This window comes from Teleopsis dalmanni, chromosome 1 (genome assembly GCF_002237135.1).
Source record: "Teleopsis dalmanni isolate 2A chromosome 1, ASM223713v2, whole genome shotgun sequence".
NCBI classification, from domain to species: domain Eukaryota; kingdom Metazoa; phylum Arthropoda; class Insecta; order Diptera; family Diopsidae; genus Teleopsis; species Teleopsis dalmanni.
The window spans coordinates 37768342-37781924 of record NC_051846.1 but is presented as its reverse complement, the minus strand read 5'-3'; the positions used below and the strand labels follow the sequence as shown (position 1 = coordinate 37781924).

At 31.1% G+C, this 13583-nt stretch overlaps 1 protein-coding gene across 1 annotated transcript in view; it reads left to right on the top strand.

The window, feature by feature from the left end:
• The first annotated feature begins 2463 nt into the window (after positions 1-2463).
• LOC119679742 overlaps positions 2464-13583 on the top strand; it is a 39481-nt gene continuing 28361 nt past the window's right edge. The window contains exons 1-4 of the mRNA XM_038092250.1: positions 2464-2677; positions 6843-7115; positions 7675-7743; positions 10558-10717. Coding sequence (XP_037948178.1) covers positions 2464-2677; positions 6843-7115; positions 7675-7743; positions 10558-10717 — 716 coding nt within the window. The remainder of the gene's footprint in view (positions 2678-6842; positions 7116-7674; positions 7744-10557; positions 10718-13583) is intronic.

The following is a 13583-nucleotide window of genomic DNA, read 5'->3' as shown; positions in this document are numbered from 1 at the left end:
AAGAAGAAAAACTGTTTGTTTAATAAGCGCTTTAAGACGGTGCTAAATTTGCTACAGAGCGCTATAACTATGCAAAGACTAAATTTGTTAAAATAAATAAATTAATCAACTGAAATAAATTTGAAAATAAGTAATGAATTTTTAAGAGAAAGATATTAAAATGAATTATATTCAGTTCTTAATTAACCTTGGTTAAAAGACTGGAAGCTGCTATCACCGCCTGATCTTAGGAAAACGTCGGTAGGTTATTATAGTCTTGGTAGATTATGAAAGAGCTGAGTTCCTGCTATATAAATAGAGTCAGTTAGCCAATATCAGGTTCATTTTTGTTATATTTCTATTTAAAAGATTTCAATTTTTATTGTCACAAGCCTGTGCTAACTGTAAGTGAGCTATTATAATATACCAAACTTGTTTATTTGTGCATACAAAACAAATACATAAGACTTACCTAGATTTATTACCAATGAAAATTCCTATCTTGAAGCTAAAAAGTGTCGTCATCGGCAATATGTTTGAAGAGTTTATTGTACTAGTAATTTTAATTACATTTTAACTATACAACATAACTCCGTCATCACTTTACCTATATTATAAACTAACTATATTCACCAACAAAACTGAACAATATCCTCAACAAACCTATCGGTTTTTATATCAAAATCAATATCTCTTTGATATTGATACTTCTTTAAATGTTGCATTTCAAAAAGCTCGACTCATATAAAGCCACAGATTTACGGTTGATTAAAAACAATTAACTGCTTATTGCAAATATTAGAAGTTCTTATCAGACTTCCTGCTCAGCTATATGTAACACAATATGAAGTAATGAACAGTCAATACTTTTATAATCCAAGTCAGCTACTTTTGAATACTTATTAATAGTAAGATCTTCATTATAAAAATCATCTTCAGATAAATTAGTATAAGAATTATACATATTATACTTGGGAATTAGCAGTAATAGCTCTTCTGCACTTACTGACATAATATTGCTTAGATAAACAGCCTTAAAAGTATCTTCTAGCTTTTGACTGTAACTTAACATTTGACTGTTATTTGAAAATTTATGAATTTTGATTTCACTAAGAGTCAAATAAAATTTTAATTTTTTTTATTAGAGTTTTTCGCAGCCTATCTTCATCCGTCGTTTTCTTTTGCACCCTTATGGCGTTTTGGATTGGTAAAACTAGCGTAATTTTTTAATCGAGATTTGCTTTAAGTGCAATTTTCATATTTGATTGGTGAAACTGTATAGCACTTGAGATTGATTTATAATACTCAAGATTAATTTATAACACTCTAGATATTTTGTCAGAGTATCATATTTGCCCTGAAATTAACAGCTGTTTTATATGAGGACCAATAAATTGTGATTTGAGTGCATATATGTGTAGTCATTATTAATGGATCATGACTGTTTAATATGATGAAATTTTTTTTCTTATTTAGATTGGGTAAAAATTAAACTATTTTCTCGCTAGGGTAAATTTCTAGCCTGTAGTCTGAAGGTAATATGCTTATATAGGTATGCTTAACATCTATCCTTATAAGACTTTGGACTTTAGACCGACAAAGAGACATGCTCGAAGTGTTCCTTCGACTCTTTTGTAATGCATGCGCTCGAAGAGATGACATCAGGGCACCTTCTGTGCGCATGTGCAGACTTGTCTAGAACCCTCAGTAACACACCTGGTCTAATTGGGCACTGGACTATAGGCCGACATAGAGTCAGGCTTTGCTTAACCTGTCAAATCTCCTCTAATGCATGCCTACTAGCGTTCAAGACAACAGAGCATCTGTTTAGTGTATATACAAGGGTCTCCAGAATTTTTTGTAACACATACGGAGGTATATCCAGAATTAGTATTAACAACATATTTATATTTATCAATGCGATCGGTTGGTCCATTCTTCTACTCACAATTACGAAGCTTTTAAAGTTAAAACGGATTTCTTAACTGATTGAGAATTTAGGAAATAACGAATTCGTTTTTCCTTCTATTTTACCTACCCTCCTACATAGGTATGTGCATCAGCAAAGAATAACTTTTTTAATGACCTAACCTTCCTGTTATTAAATGAACCAAAAAAATTAATTTTAACAATTTATGGTTGTTTTTATGGCAGATTTTAAGTTGAAATAGAGAAGAAAATGAAGAAATAAGTTTCTGTCGATACCACAGTGGCAAGAACATATTTTTCTCTTGTCATAAAACAAAATTATTTGTTAATATTAGAAAATCTCTAGTCAGTTTTATGATTTTTGACAAAGAAAGCAGTTTTTCATTTCTTAAATTTTCACTTATTTTCACTAATGCAGTACTTTTGTGCGATATTTGAATTTTTGCGATTTTTTTTTAATTATGCTGAGTTGCAATCACTTTTTTTCTAGTTGAGCTCGTTCAAAAAATGCCTTCAGGCTGCGTGCACACATGCCGCACTGCATGAAAACATAAAATGGAGGCTAAAAATATTAAAAAAGTCAAGGCCAAATGGATGTGGTTCCATTCTTGTGGCTTAGAGCTTAGCAGCAGCCATTGTCATGATACACCCGCAACAATTCCACTACCACAAATGTCGAATGTTGTCGTAAACGTTTTGACGGTATCGCACTTCCATACATATGAGTTAAATACTAAATATCCTCGAAAGCACACTGTCAGGACACGAGGTACGAGCGAATGCAAACCATAAAAAATGCGCCAAAAGCGTAAAATAACCTCAAAACATTCTGCAACCTCAGCAAAAATATAGGAGAAATTGCCGTTTCACTCTCGTTTAATGCGATTCTTGTTGTAATGTTTTGTCTCTTTTATTGCTTACAACAAAGATTACGGATACGTTTACAGCATTTTTATATGCATTTGGCCTGGTTTTGTTCTAAATCCTGTGCAACATCAACAGTTGACCTTAAAAATGCATTGTGTTCTGCCAACGAGCAGGATTTGCCGAAGACAAATTCCTGCTGTAATAACAACAGATTTTGCACATTGCTGAAGACTTTCTGTTTAGTTAGAGAATGAAGAAAAATTTAAGTTCTTAACTGGAATTAAATCCTATTTTATCTGCTCTGCTGCATTATTAATGACATCATTCCTACTTTAAACTCTAAGCTGAAATTTATTAATCATTTGGAGCGGTAGTTGCTGCACAGTTGAGTGCAATTCTTAATAAAATTTAATCAGTTGCCGCTTTGCTTTATTATTCGTCTTTTTAATTTAAAACTTCGAATGTTTATATATTAAGCAGTTACATTTTAAAATACAAAATACGAAATTCTCAACTTACACTACAAGTAAAAAAGTGGATACAACTTAACTTTAACGAGAAAAGTTTTGTGTAAAGTTTTGCTAAGTTAGTGCAAAAATATGAAAATTGTATGAAGCTTAATACGGTTAGCAGACAATCTGCATAAAAATACAAAATAAACGAGCATGAAAGTGTTATCTTAAGTTAAAAAGTTTATTTTTTCAGTTTTATGCAAAACCATTTTCTGCTCACACAATTTTAAATGCATAAAGCCCTGACGCCGTACACACACTCGCTGGTTGAAATAGACATACCTACATAAGATATACAATCCCTCTCTCATGGCTTATATGCTCGTATCCTTAATGTCAATAGAGTCCTTAGAGTAGTTACATTTAAAATATCTGATGTGCTTATTTGACAGTTTTTGCATATTTTCCAACTCTTAAAATTTTGCTGTCTATGTGGTTTCACTTCAATTGCTTTAATATCAATTAAATGAAAATTTTTAATTACAATTTTTGTCAAGTGAAATAGTTAAGCTTTTCTTCATGGTTTAAACTTTAGCAGTACATAGTATAGAGCTGACACTGGAGAGGTTGGAATACCATGCCACCGCATATGCTAACGATTTAACGATAACAGTTAGAGTTAAATATCCAAACACACATGAATATTCGGTTAACCAAAGTGGACACCCAAAATGGATAGAAAAAAGAGACTTACATACTCCCCATACACTCATCTTCTATACAAAAGCGCAGAAACTCTTTTGGAGGAATGAGTTAGAGATCTTGGATTTATATTAGATACGCAACTCACCTCGAAACTTTAAATTGTAGTTAGAGAAAGTAATATAGATTATATAAAAAGGTATGAAACTTCCTATAAAGAAGAGTAAGATCACATATTTTAATATGTGTTTAAAGTCTATATGACAGATTACTTATCCGAAAACTTAATATTAAAGATATAGTGTGAAAGGCTAACATTGCTTTAAATATTTTTCAAAAAAAACAATAGGCATCAGGTAGAGTCTGCAAATTATTGCAATATAGTGAACAAATCTATCGAGCTATATGAAATAACAGATTAGTGAATATTCACCCCAGAAGTTGAACACAAAACGAGAAATATAGTAACAAACCCCTTCAATATACAGAGATAAGAATTTCCTATTAAAAAAGAACAACAAATATATTGGACTAATATAAAGCAGAGGCACTTGACAGAAAATAAAAAGAATACCACAAAAGCGACAAAGCTTAAGGGAATTTGTTGCTATCCTATATTCCGCAAAGAGGAATATATAACTTTATATACTTGTGTTTAACCAGATAATGTATCTGTTTATATAATGTATCTACATACTTGTACGTGTAAATTAAATATCAAGGAGTATAAAAAAAAATAATAAAATATAAAAATCATCTGGAAACTTAATCTTAGGGATAGAGTACAAAAGATTATTGCTGCTTTAAGCATCTACAAAAATACAATCAATATCAGGTAGGGATTGAACTCGAAAAAATGCAATGATTGTTCACTGCAACATGCAGGCCTAACATTTGGATTGTTATATAACAACAGTTATTTATACCGAAAACTACCCGTTTGAAGAATTTGAGCTAGATTTAAAGAATAGCTTTCTTTGCATTGCAGGTGCTTTAGGGTAAAACTTGAGATACTCTTTAATCAGTCTATATTGGAACTTGTAGAAAATCAAGTAGTTGCAGCATCAACACTGATATTGAAAGACAAGGCATTTAATATACCAAAATAACCAGCTCACTGGATTGTATTACATAACTGGAGTTGTCTTCAACAAGACCCGTTTGTGTGGCAGACAAAATGACAAAACACCAATCACTACTAAAAAAAAAGTGTAGAAGAATGCAGTTGCTAGAGAAACTAAGTAACTCTGAGCAAACAAACGCATCTCCGCAACGTCTGAATTAATGTAGTCGACAAGAGGGAACAACTTATAGGTCTTGACTGACATAAATAGTTACTTACAATCTGCTTCAGTGACTTCAAATCACATAATTTTAGTACCCAAGCATGGATCCTATTTCTCAAGATTCTGTTAGATCGTCAAATATATCCTTTAGCAAACACAGATTTAATTTCGTAACCACCGTCTAAATTAAAAGGCTTCCAGACTTTGTTCATACAATTTTCAAACAAAAAAGTATTAGTTATATCTACGGTGCCATATTGCGGTGAATGTAGTCTCCTTTTTCTTTTAAGAAATGTAACTTCGGGATAAACTGTATTACAGAGCCTAATTTTGAGGTATGTAGTTAATTGAAGGATCACTATTAGACTTTTTCAGACTTAATACAGCAGTTTTATTTAACGTCAAAGCTACTGTGATAGAAATGTCTCCTAATAATAACTTTTAACCAATGGATTGACCTGCAAACGATCAGACAGGACTGAATAATTTTCGTGTGGTTTTACGTCCTTCTCTAATTGATTTTTTTAAGCCCGCGATGCAAGAATCTTGCGCTTTATTTTCCATAGCCTCTATTAACAAACACTCTACATTTTTCTGAAGTGTGGATGTCCATGACCCTGACTTCCAAGTAGGAATAGATAATTCACATACTCTGTGCATATTTGACGTTCAAAATGGTAACCTCAGTTCAAGATTATTTAATTATTTTTTGAGTTGTTGAATAAGTTGGGTGGTTAGGTTAAATATAAAACTGACGAAACCTTCTGTGTATATTACTTTTGAAGCTCTTTTTTTATAACAGCGTTTTTAAATGAGCATCTTAAGCATAACAGCATCTTCCACGTAATTATGTATACTTTTAATATCGCCGCATTAAAAACATCACTTGTTTTTAAAAAAATTTAATTAACAATGAATAAAATTCGCATAGGTTCGTAAGTACAGTTTCTTAAATCATTTTATTAGTACAAATGACTTGTCCGAGAAAATAAAAATGGCTAAAACACAACCCTGAGTTTTCTGTAAATACCAGTGCAAATTATGACCTTAAGTGTTCTATAATAAATAGTTTTTTTTTGGAAGCAAAGCTTAAAGCATGTATATATTGTTTAGCTTAGTTTATTCTTTTTAATATCTACTGCTTCATACTGAAATATCTCTGACATTTGAAATATGAAACAGACTTTCGGTGAGACATTTACAAATTTTACAACTTACAAATGTGCAATTACGCAAGTACACACAAACAGCTGTGAATGCATTCGAAATCCTACACAATGGCTTCATGTTGACAAACTCAACTCTACGACAGAAAGATACTTTCGGGCAAACAAACAAGTTGCAATGTTTGCCGTACGTGGACTCAGATAAATCCTTGGCAAAGAACAAGGAAATGAAAAACCCAAAATAAGTGTAAATTGAAAAAAAACATAGAAATAGAATGAAATGAAAATAAGAACGAAAATTATGTGAAAAAAAATAACCTACACTGCAATTAAAGTCACATCAGCTCACGTTGCTTGATGTCATTTGCTAAAATTTGTTGATATTAAATGAAACTTTTTTATCTTCTCAAAGGCAAAACAAGCAAGATAGATAGATACATGAGATACATGCGACAGTATAGAGTACGATTACCAAGCTAAATGCTATAAAGCATTTGCACAATATAAAACCACTGAAACTGAAACTAAAGCAAGGACATCAAGTGAGAATCCAACAACAGCAACAGGATTTGAAATTGAAATTGAAACCAAGACCGAAACTGAAACTGGAACTGATGCTGATGCTGAAGCTGATGCTGAAGCTGATGCTGACGCTGACGCTGAAGATGTGAGGAAATGTGAAGAAAATAATTGCAAAATTGCGAATGCCAAGCAACAATTGCAATTCGTACAAAGTGAAGAGTCGCATGAGTTTGATTCTTCCTTCTATGCACTTCTGTGTTATATTTGTGCTATGCAATCCTGCTAAGACACATACTTGAAAGTTTTTATAAAGTTCATTTTTTCAATTTTATTATTTTTTTTTTTTGTAGTTCCTTTTTGGAATTTGGTTTTCTGAAAATTACAGTACTAAACGCGTGTGTGCTGGTATTTATGCATTGCAGAGAAGTTTCTAGTAATCCACCGCAGTTTAAGTTTTTAGCAGCAATTGATGTGGTTTGCTTGCTTTGCTCCTCCATGGCTTACAATACCCAAAAGTTTACAATGATTTTGAATGATTCTTGAACACATTTTATGTGAGGGAATACGAATGCATTTGTATGCGATCCATGTTTTTGTAACTCTTTTCCAAGTACAAAAAAGTAGTAGTTTTTGTTCTGCTACAATATGAATGTCACCTTCAACAGAGAAAACCACAAAAAAATAGGGAATTCTGAATTTTATTTCAAAATTCTTACAATTATGCTTGACTGCATAATTTTAATTAATATTTTTTTGTTTGCTTATTTTCAGGATATTTTTGGCATATAACAGACCTACACTTGGATACGATTTACAGCACACAGGGCGATGTTTTGCGTAGTAAGTACAGAAGCCATCATTAAAATAAGCACCCCAAATTTTGCAATATTTTAATATTATTTTGTTAGTTAAATAATTTGGCATATATAATTTATATACATTAATTCATTATTTCCATCATAAACATAAAACACAAATTACTAAATTACTGCAAAAAACTTGATTGTACTATACAATATATTATATTGTATAGTATTTAAATTATTAATACTTATTAATATTTATTAATATTTATTAAATTTTTATATAATAACTTATATTATATAAAAACAAACTCAAGATTAAATAAAAAAATTACAGTTGTGGACTTTTATATAAACACATATTTAACAGATTTTTTGGTATACTTCGTAGACCATCTTCAGTGTTATTATAAACAAGAAATGAAAAAAAACATGACTATATTTATTATTTATTATTATTATTATAAACTAAATTTAAAAAGAGATTCTACTATATACAACCGCCTTATATATGTACAAGAACAGTTGTAAAATATTTCGCTATGAGGACAAAGTCAAACAAACTTTGATAGATCGACTGTATTAATCTAGATGACTATAAAGAAATAAAAATTAAAATAATAAAAATGTTTTACGATGATTTAAGATTTTTATTGAATTCACATAAAACTTTTCAAATAGGAGAAACAATATATTACGATTTTAACATAAAAATTCAAAAAAAAAATCCGTTAAGGTAAAACCCTTTTCAAAATAAACATTTGCCAATATTTTTAGATATTAATTTTACAATTACTATATATAAAAAATATCTGTGTAGGAAGAAATATTCAGATCTAATTAATAAAAGACAGAAAATATTACCACCAGTCAAAATTTATCAATCATATGCTCTTAAAATAGAATCATCCAGTAGCATATCACTATGCAAGCAATAAACTCAATACTCCATATCGGTCATCGAGTACCATAACGCTATACAAACATTAAACTAAAAAGTCCATATATATAATATATGTATAAGTTATATTTGTAGTGATCCTTAACTGTTTCAGTAATTTTTTGCTAATTTTTGAGTCGCAATCGACTCGAAACGCCTTCCTTTCGAAGTTTTAACTTCGAGAACATAGAAAAGTCGCATGAGACCAAGTTGCATATATTACCGAAAACTCTCACGCTATAATGCACAATACAACGATAAATAATTTATTATACTCAATGCCTTAGCCATCGCGGAACACTCAACTGTATAAATTCAAAAATAACTGATGCAGATATAATACAACTGATAAATTTTCAGTTTTCATCATTACCAGGCTACACATTTTCAAATAAAAGTAGCAACCTTACCATAACAACCTAAAATGTATCAAAATCCATAAAAATAATAATATTAAAATTTTGTCAAAATTTTATTTTAAATCTGTTAATGAATTTTAAGTTATAATTATATTAAAATTTTAATACCTAGTAAAAATGAAATACATGTTGTTTGTATATATATTGTAATAATGAAATATATATCATTAGTCAGTCAAAAAGGCAACTTTCAAAAGCGAGACAAAACTAACAATGCAGTAGATACAGATGACTCTTTTTAGAAATTGTTCAAGGCAATATAATTGCTCATCTGAAATATAATTTGGGTAATTGAACCAGATTTTAACTAAATCTCAGATCAAAATATTTTTACTCGACGCATCATGTTGGTTGAAAAAGATATGATCTTAACCACGTGAACTATAATTTTTCTAACAAAATGATCAGGTCAATTTAACTAGTATGTGGTTGGAGCATATTTTTCTAAATGTACCATAACTTCTAAATGTAGAAGTAAATTTGAAACGCTTAGGTAAATAGAGGGCGAATGAGCTTGTAGCAGAGTAACTTGGTCTTGATGTTGAGTAGGTTATGTTTATGCAGAGCGTGGTTAGATTGGATATGCCGGAAAATGGCGTTATTAAAATTATTGGATATATTATAACATATCGTTGTCTATACCAAGAGTTGACTGTATATCCATTTTATACTATTTGTGGACTATAAAATACTTTTTATTTCTATTTATACAGCATATATAAGAGGCACATTAACTATTTTATAAGTCATAAAGTAAACACATGATTCATTTACAGTGGTCTAGGTCTACTTTTTTGTGTTAAATAAAAAAAAATTAAGTATGTGACTATAATTAGTGCAATTAATTAAATAGTAAAATAAAACCTTGTTTATTTCATCTAAATTTAACGAGATTCGGGCAAGTTTTCTTTGCCGGACAGTACAACTGAAAAGGATTATTTTTTGTAACTAATTTGAATTTTTTGATGATAAAATGATTTGATTGTAAGTTCTAAGGTAGAACACTGATGAAAAACAATAGATATGATTACAAATCCCACAAGGACATGACATTTTTTAGTCTGCTAATGCAAAAATGCCATAATTGAATCAAAATCAATCACACCTGCATTATCAATGTTCATATTTCATTATCCTTCTGGGTTTTGTTTTTTTTTAATTTTCTTATTTTTGTAATTCTTGTAATTTTTGTAATGTTTGTAATGTTTGTTTTACTGAACTGAATTTGTTTTCGTTATTATTGTTTACTTTGCTTACACTCAATTTTAACGCTATTTTGGTTTTCTTCTTTCAATTTGCATTTTGGCAAAGTCAGCATAAATGTCCTTTTCAAAAAGAATATTGTGGGCCTTAATATTTTTTCTTTTATTTTAGCAAGTGCAAATATCATTACAATTTTTTTTGAATTTTTTTTATTTTTTGCCAAAAAATACAAAGAAGATAATTTTTTTTTGTGTATTCGATTTTCATTTCCTTTCTTTGTTGTCACTAGGTTGTTGGCGCATCGACCGACAGGCACCAAGCTCATCCAACCGCTCGCCAGGTCGTTTTGGCGATTACCTCTGCGATAGTCCTTGGAGTCTAATTGAGTCAGCTGCCAAAGCTATGAAGTCACGACAGGGCGACAATGTGGAATTCGTTTTATGGACAGGGTAAGTGCTGAAAGAAAATTATACAATTTTATCGTTTTGCAAATTGTCTTCAAATAAGTGCAGATAAAAGTTTTTACAAGTAATAGGAAAACAAAACCGAAAAGAGTTTGACGCTTTTTGACCCAATTCCACCAAACATTTTGGGTTAAGTGTTTTTTTACGTTAAGCATTGAAAACATAATTTACATTTTGGAAAATATAAAGCATGAAAGTGCAAGATTAAGCATTCTTGTATAATAAATGATAATATAAGTGCCGATTTAAAGTACTTTAGATACTTTATGGTTATCTTACTTATGATTTTATTATTCAAAATTCGTCTACTTCAGCTAAAAAATATATATTTATATATGAAAAAGTTAATTTCCGTTTTGATTATCTGATATCATTATATGCGCGAACTAACAATATAGTTAAATTTATCAACATAAAGTAATTGTTATTAAAGTACATAAGGGACAGTAAATACTGCCACTTGCAACCAGAAAATTCAAATGCCTAACGGTTGTACCCAGTTGTAAAAACAGTCGAAGACCCTCGCTAAAGTAATAAAAACCAATTTAATTTCCCTCGGTAAAATGTATGCTAATACACAAATTCACTATAACAAAATAGCTGCAAAAATAATAACCAAAATGGCGCACAAAAGGTGAAACACAATCAAAATTTCATAAATGTCCTTTAGGCCAGATTACAAGAGCATCCTGCAAACAGCAATCAAATTTGAGGGCATAAAGCCGCATGCTAATGTTGCAATATTAGATTTCATGATGCTAAGAACGGTCAACCGAAACCGGTGGAACCTTGAACCTAAAGCATTCTACGGTTTTAATAGGCTTCAATTTTCTTGCCACTCAAAAAAAAAAAGAACAGAAACTACACTGAAATAACTAAAAGAATATACTTTTGACAGAGAATTGGTAGTTTTTTGGTTTGAGAAAAACATACAGTTTACCTTTTAAAATAAACACAAATGCAGCTGTTTAGTTTTTGACATAGAGAACTAGTTTCTATTGTTAGTAATAATAGAGCAAACACTACTTGGCTGTTTGACAAAGTTCACAGCTGCAGGGTATCCTTTTTGTTGTGGACAAAGTCAAAGTTCCTATTCGCATAAGGTTACAAGCTTTTATGCTCAAGAAGAACACAAACAACACAAGATTTTTATTTGATGAAGGAAAATATCTTATAACTAATTCTGCAATATGCGAGCATATGACAAAAAAGCTGAGATTGCAAAATATGATAAACTTTAAACGGTTTAAAGTAAATTAATATAGTGCAAACGAAGTTATAAATTGGATTTGGTCAATTGTATGAAGGAATTCGGCAATACTTCTTGAATCGTTATTGTTTGAAAAACATATTTTCTAAGTATTAGTAAATCTGCTTCACTAGAAAAACCATGAATTTCCTATCAAAATCAATAATGGCAGAGGTGTGCTCTATTTTATTTGGAGTAGAACTGAAAAATTTTAGAATGGAACCGTGTCGCTGGTCACTAGCCCTTCATCGATGTACCTTCTGCCTTCAAAAAGTATCCGGATTTTGTTAACTACTCCTTAAGTAATAAACACATTGGCATATGGTACAAATTTGAGCGCCATCTGTCAATTAGTTTGTTTACAGCTGCTGTTACTTTGAGACTAGCTCAAGTGCATTTAACGATTTTTACGATGGAAAATTCTAATTGCACGCGATTTTTTGACCAAACACTGCACCACTGTCATCGCTCAGGCACCATAATGGCCAGATCTGGATTCGTGCGACTTTTTCCTGTTCCCGAAAGTCGTATTGCCCCTTCATGGTAAGCGTTTTGAGTCGATTGAATCGGTAAAAGAGAATTCGCTGAAGGAACTAAAAGTCATACCTTCACGGGCCTACGAAAAGTGTATGGAAGATTGGGTTAAGCGTTGGCATATGTGTATCGCTTCAAAAGGAGCATATTTTGAAGGAGATAAAATGAATTTGGAATAAAATTTAAATTTGTGTTTATTTACAAAATCCGAGTACTTTTTGAGCAGAAGGTAGCTTTAAGTCTCAGAGTTAATCATTCTGCCAATATTATGCTGATTATACTGATGATGTTAAGTAGGATTAAGTGAAGCACTAGAATGCAATAGATATTGTGGTACACAGAGCACCACTAACGCAGAGTTTAGCTCTACGTTAATCCTGTTAAATTCAATTCAATATGAAGATTTGTCAAGAACGTTTCACCATACGGCGATCCGATACAAAGATATTGATCGAATGACAGTTGCGTAAAACCATTCAGTAATACGTGGTTGTAATCCCCACCTTTTGCCAAAAGCTTCCTTACATAAGAGCATTGCCATGTTGGCTGTCATGTTGGCTGTCGCACTCTAAAATATATTAAACCCAAACTTAATTTTGTATCGAAAACAATACCTAAAAATTTTGCTTTCTCAGTGAATTGTGTCGCAAAACCTCGAATATAAGTTGGAGAAAGATTGAGAACCCTATTTCGCCTGATAAAGACTGCGATTTAAGTTTTGCAGGGCTTAACCCCAAGGCCACAATTTGTCGTCAATTTCCTAAGAATATTCAGGTCTTTTTGCAGAATACACTTTTAAGTGGTAGCATATTTTCGGGTAACCATTAATATCATCCATATATACAATAGTCTCAAGTTTTTATAGCAGTTCATTCACCACTAAATTCCAGAGTAGAAGATAAAGTATGCCCGCTTGGGGAATACTAATATTTTCCTAAAAGTTTGTGTGAAGTCTGCAATCTTTAAAAGAACTACAATGTATTACAAGGCTTACTACTGATTACTATTACATCTGATTACTATTTTCATAGAAGTCAGAGGCTATTATATTGTGTTCTCCATTTTTTT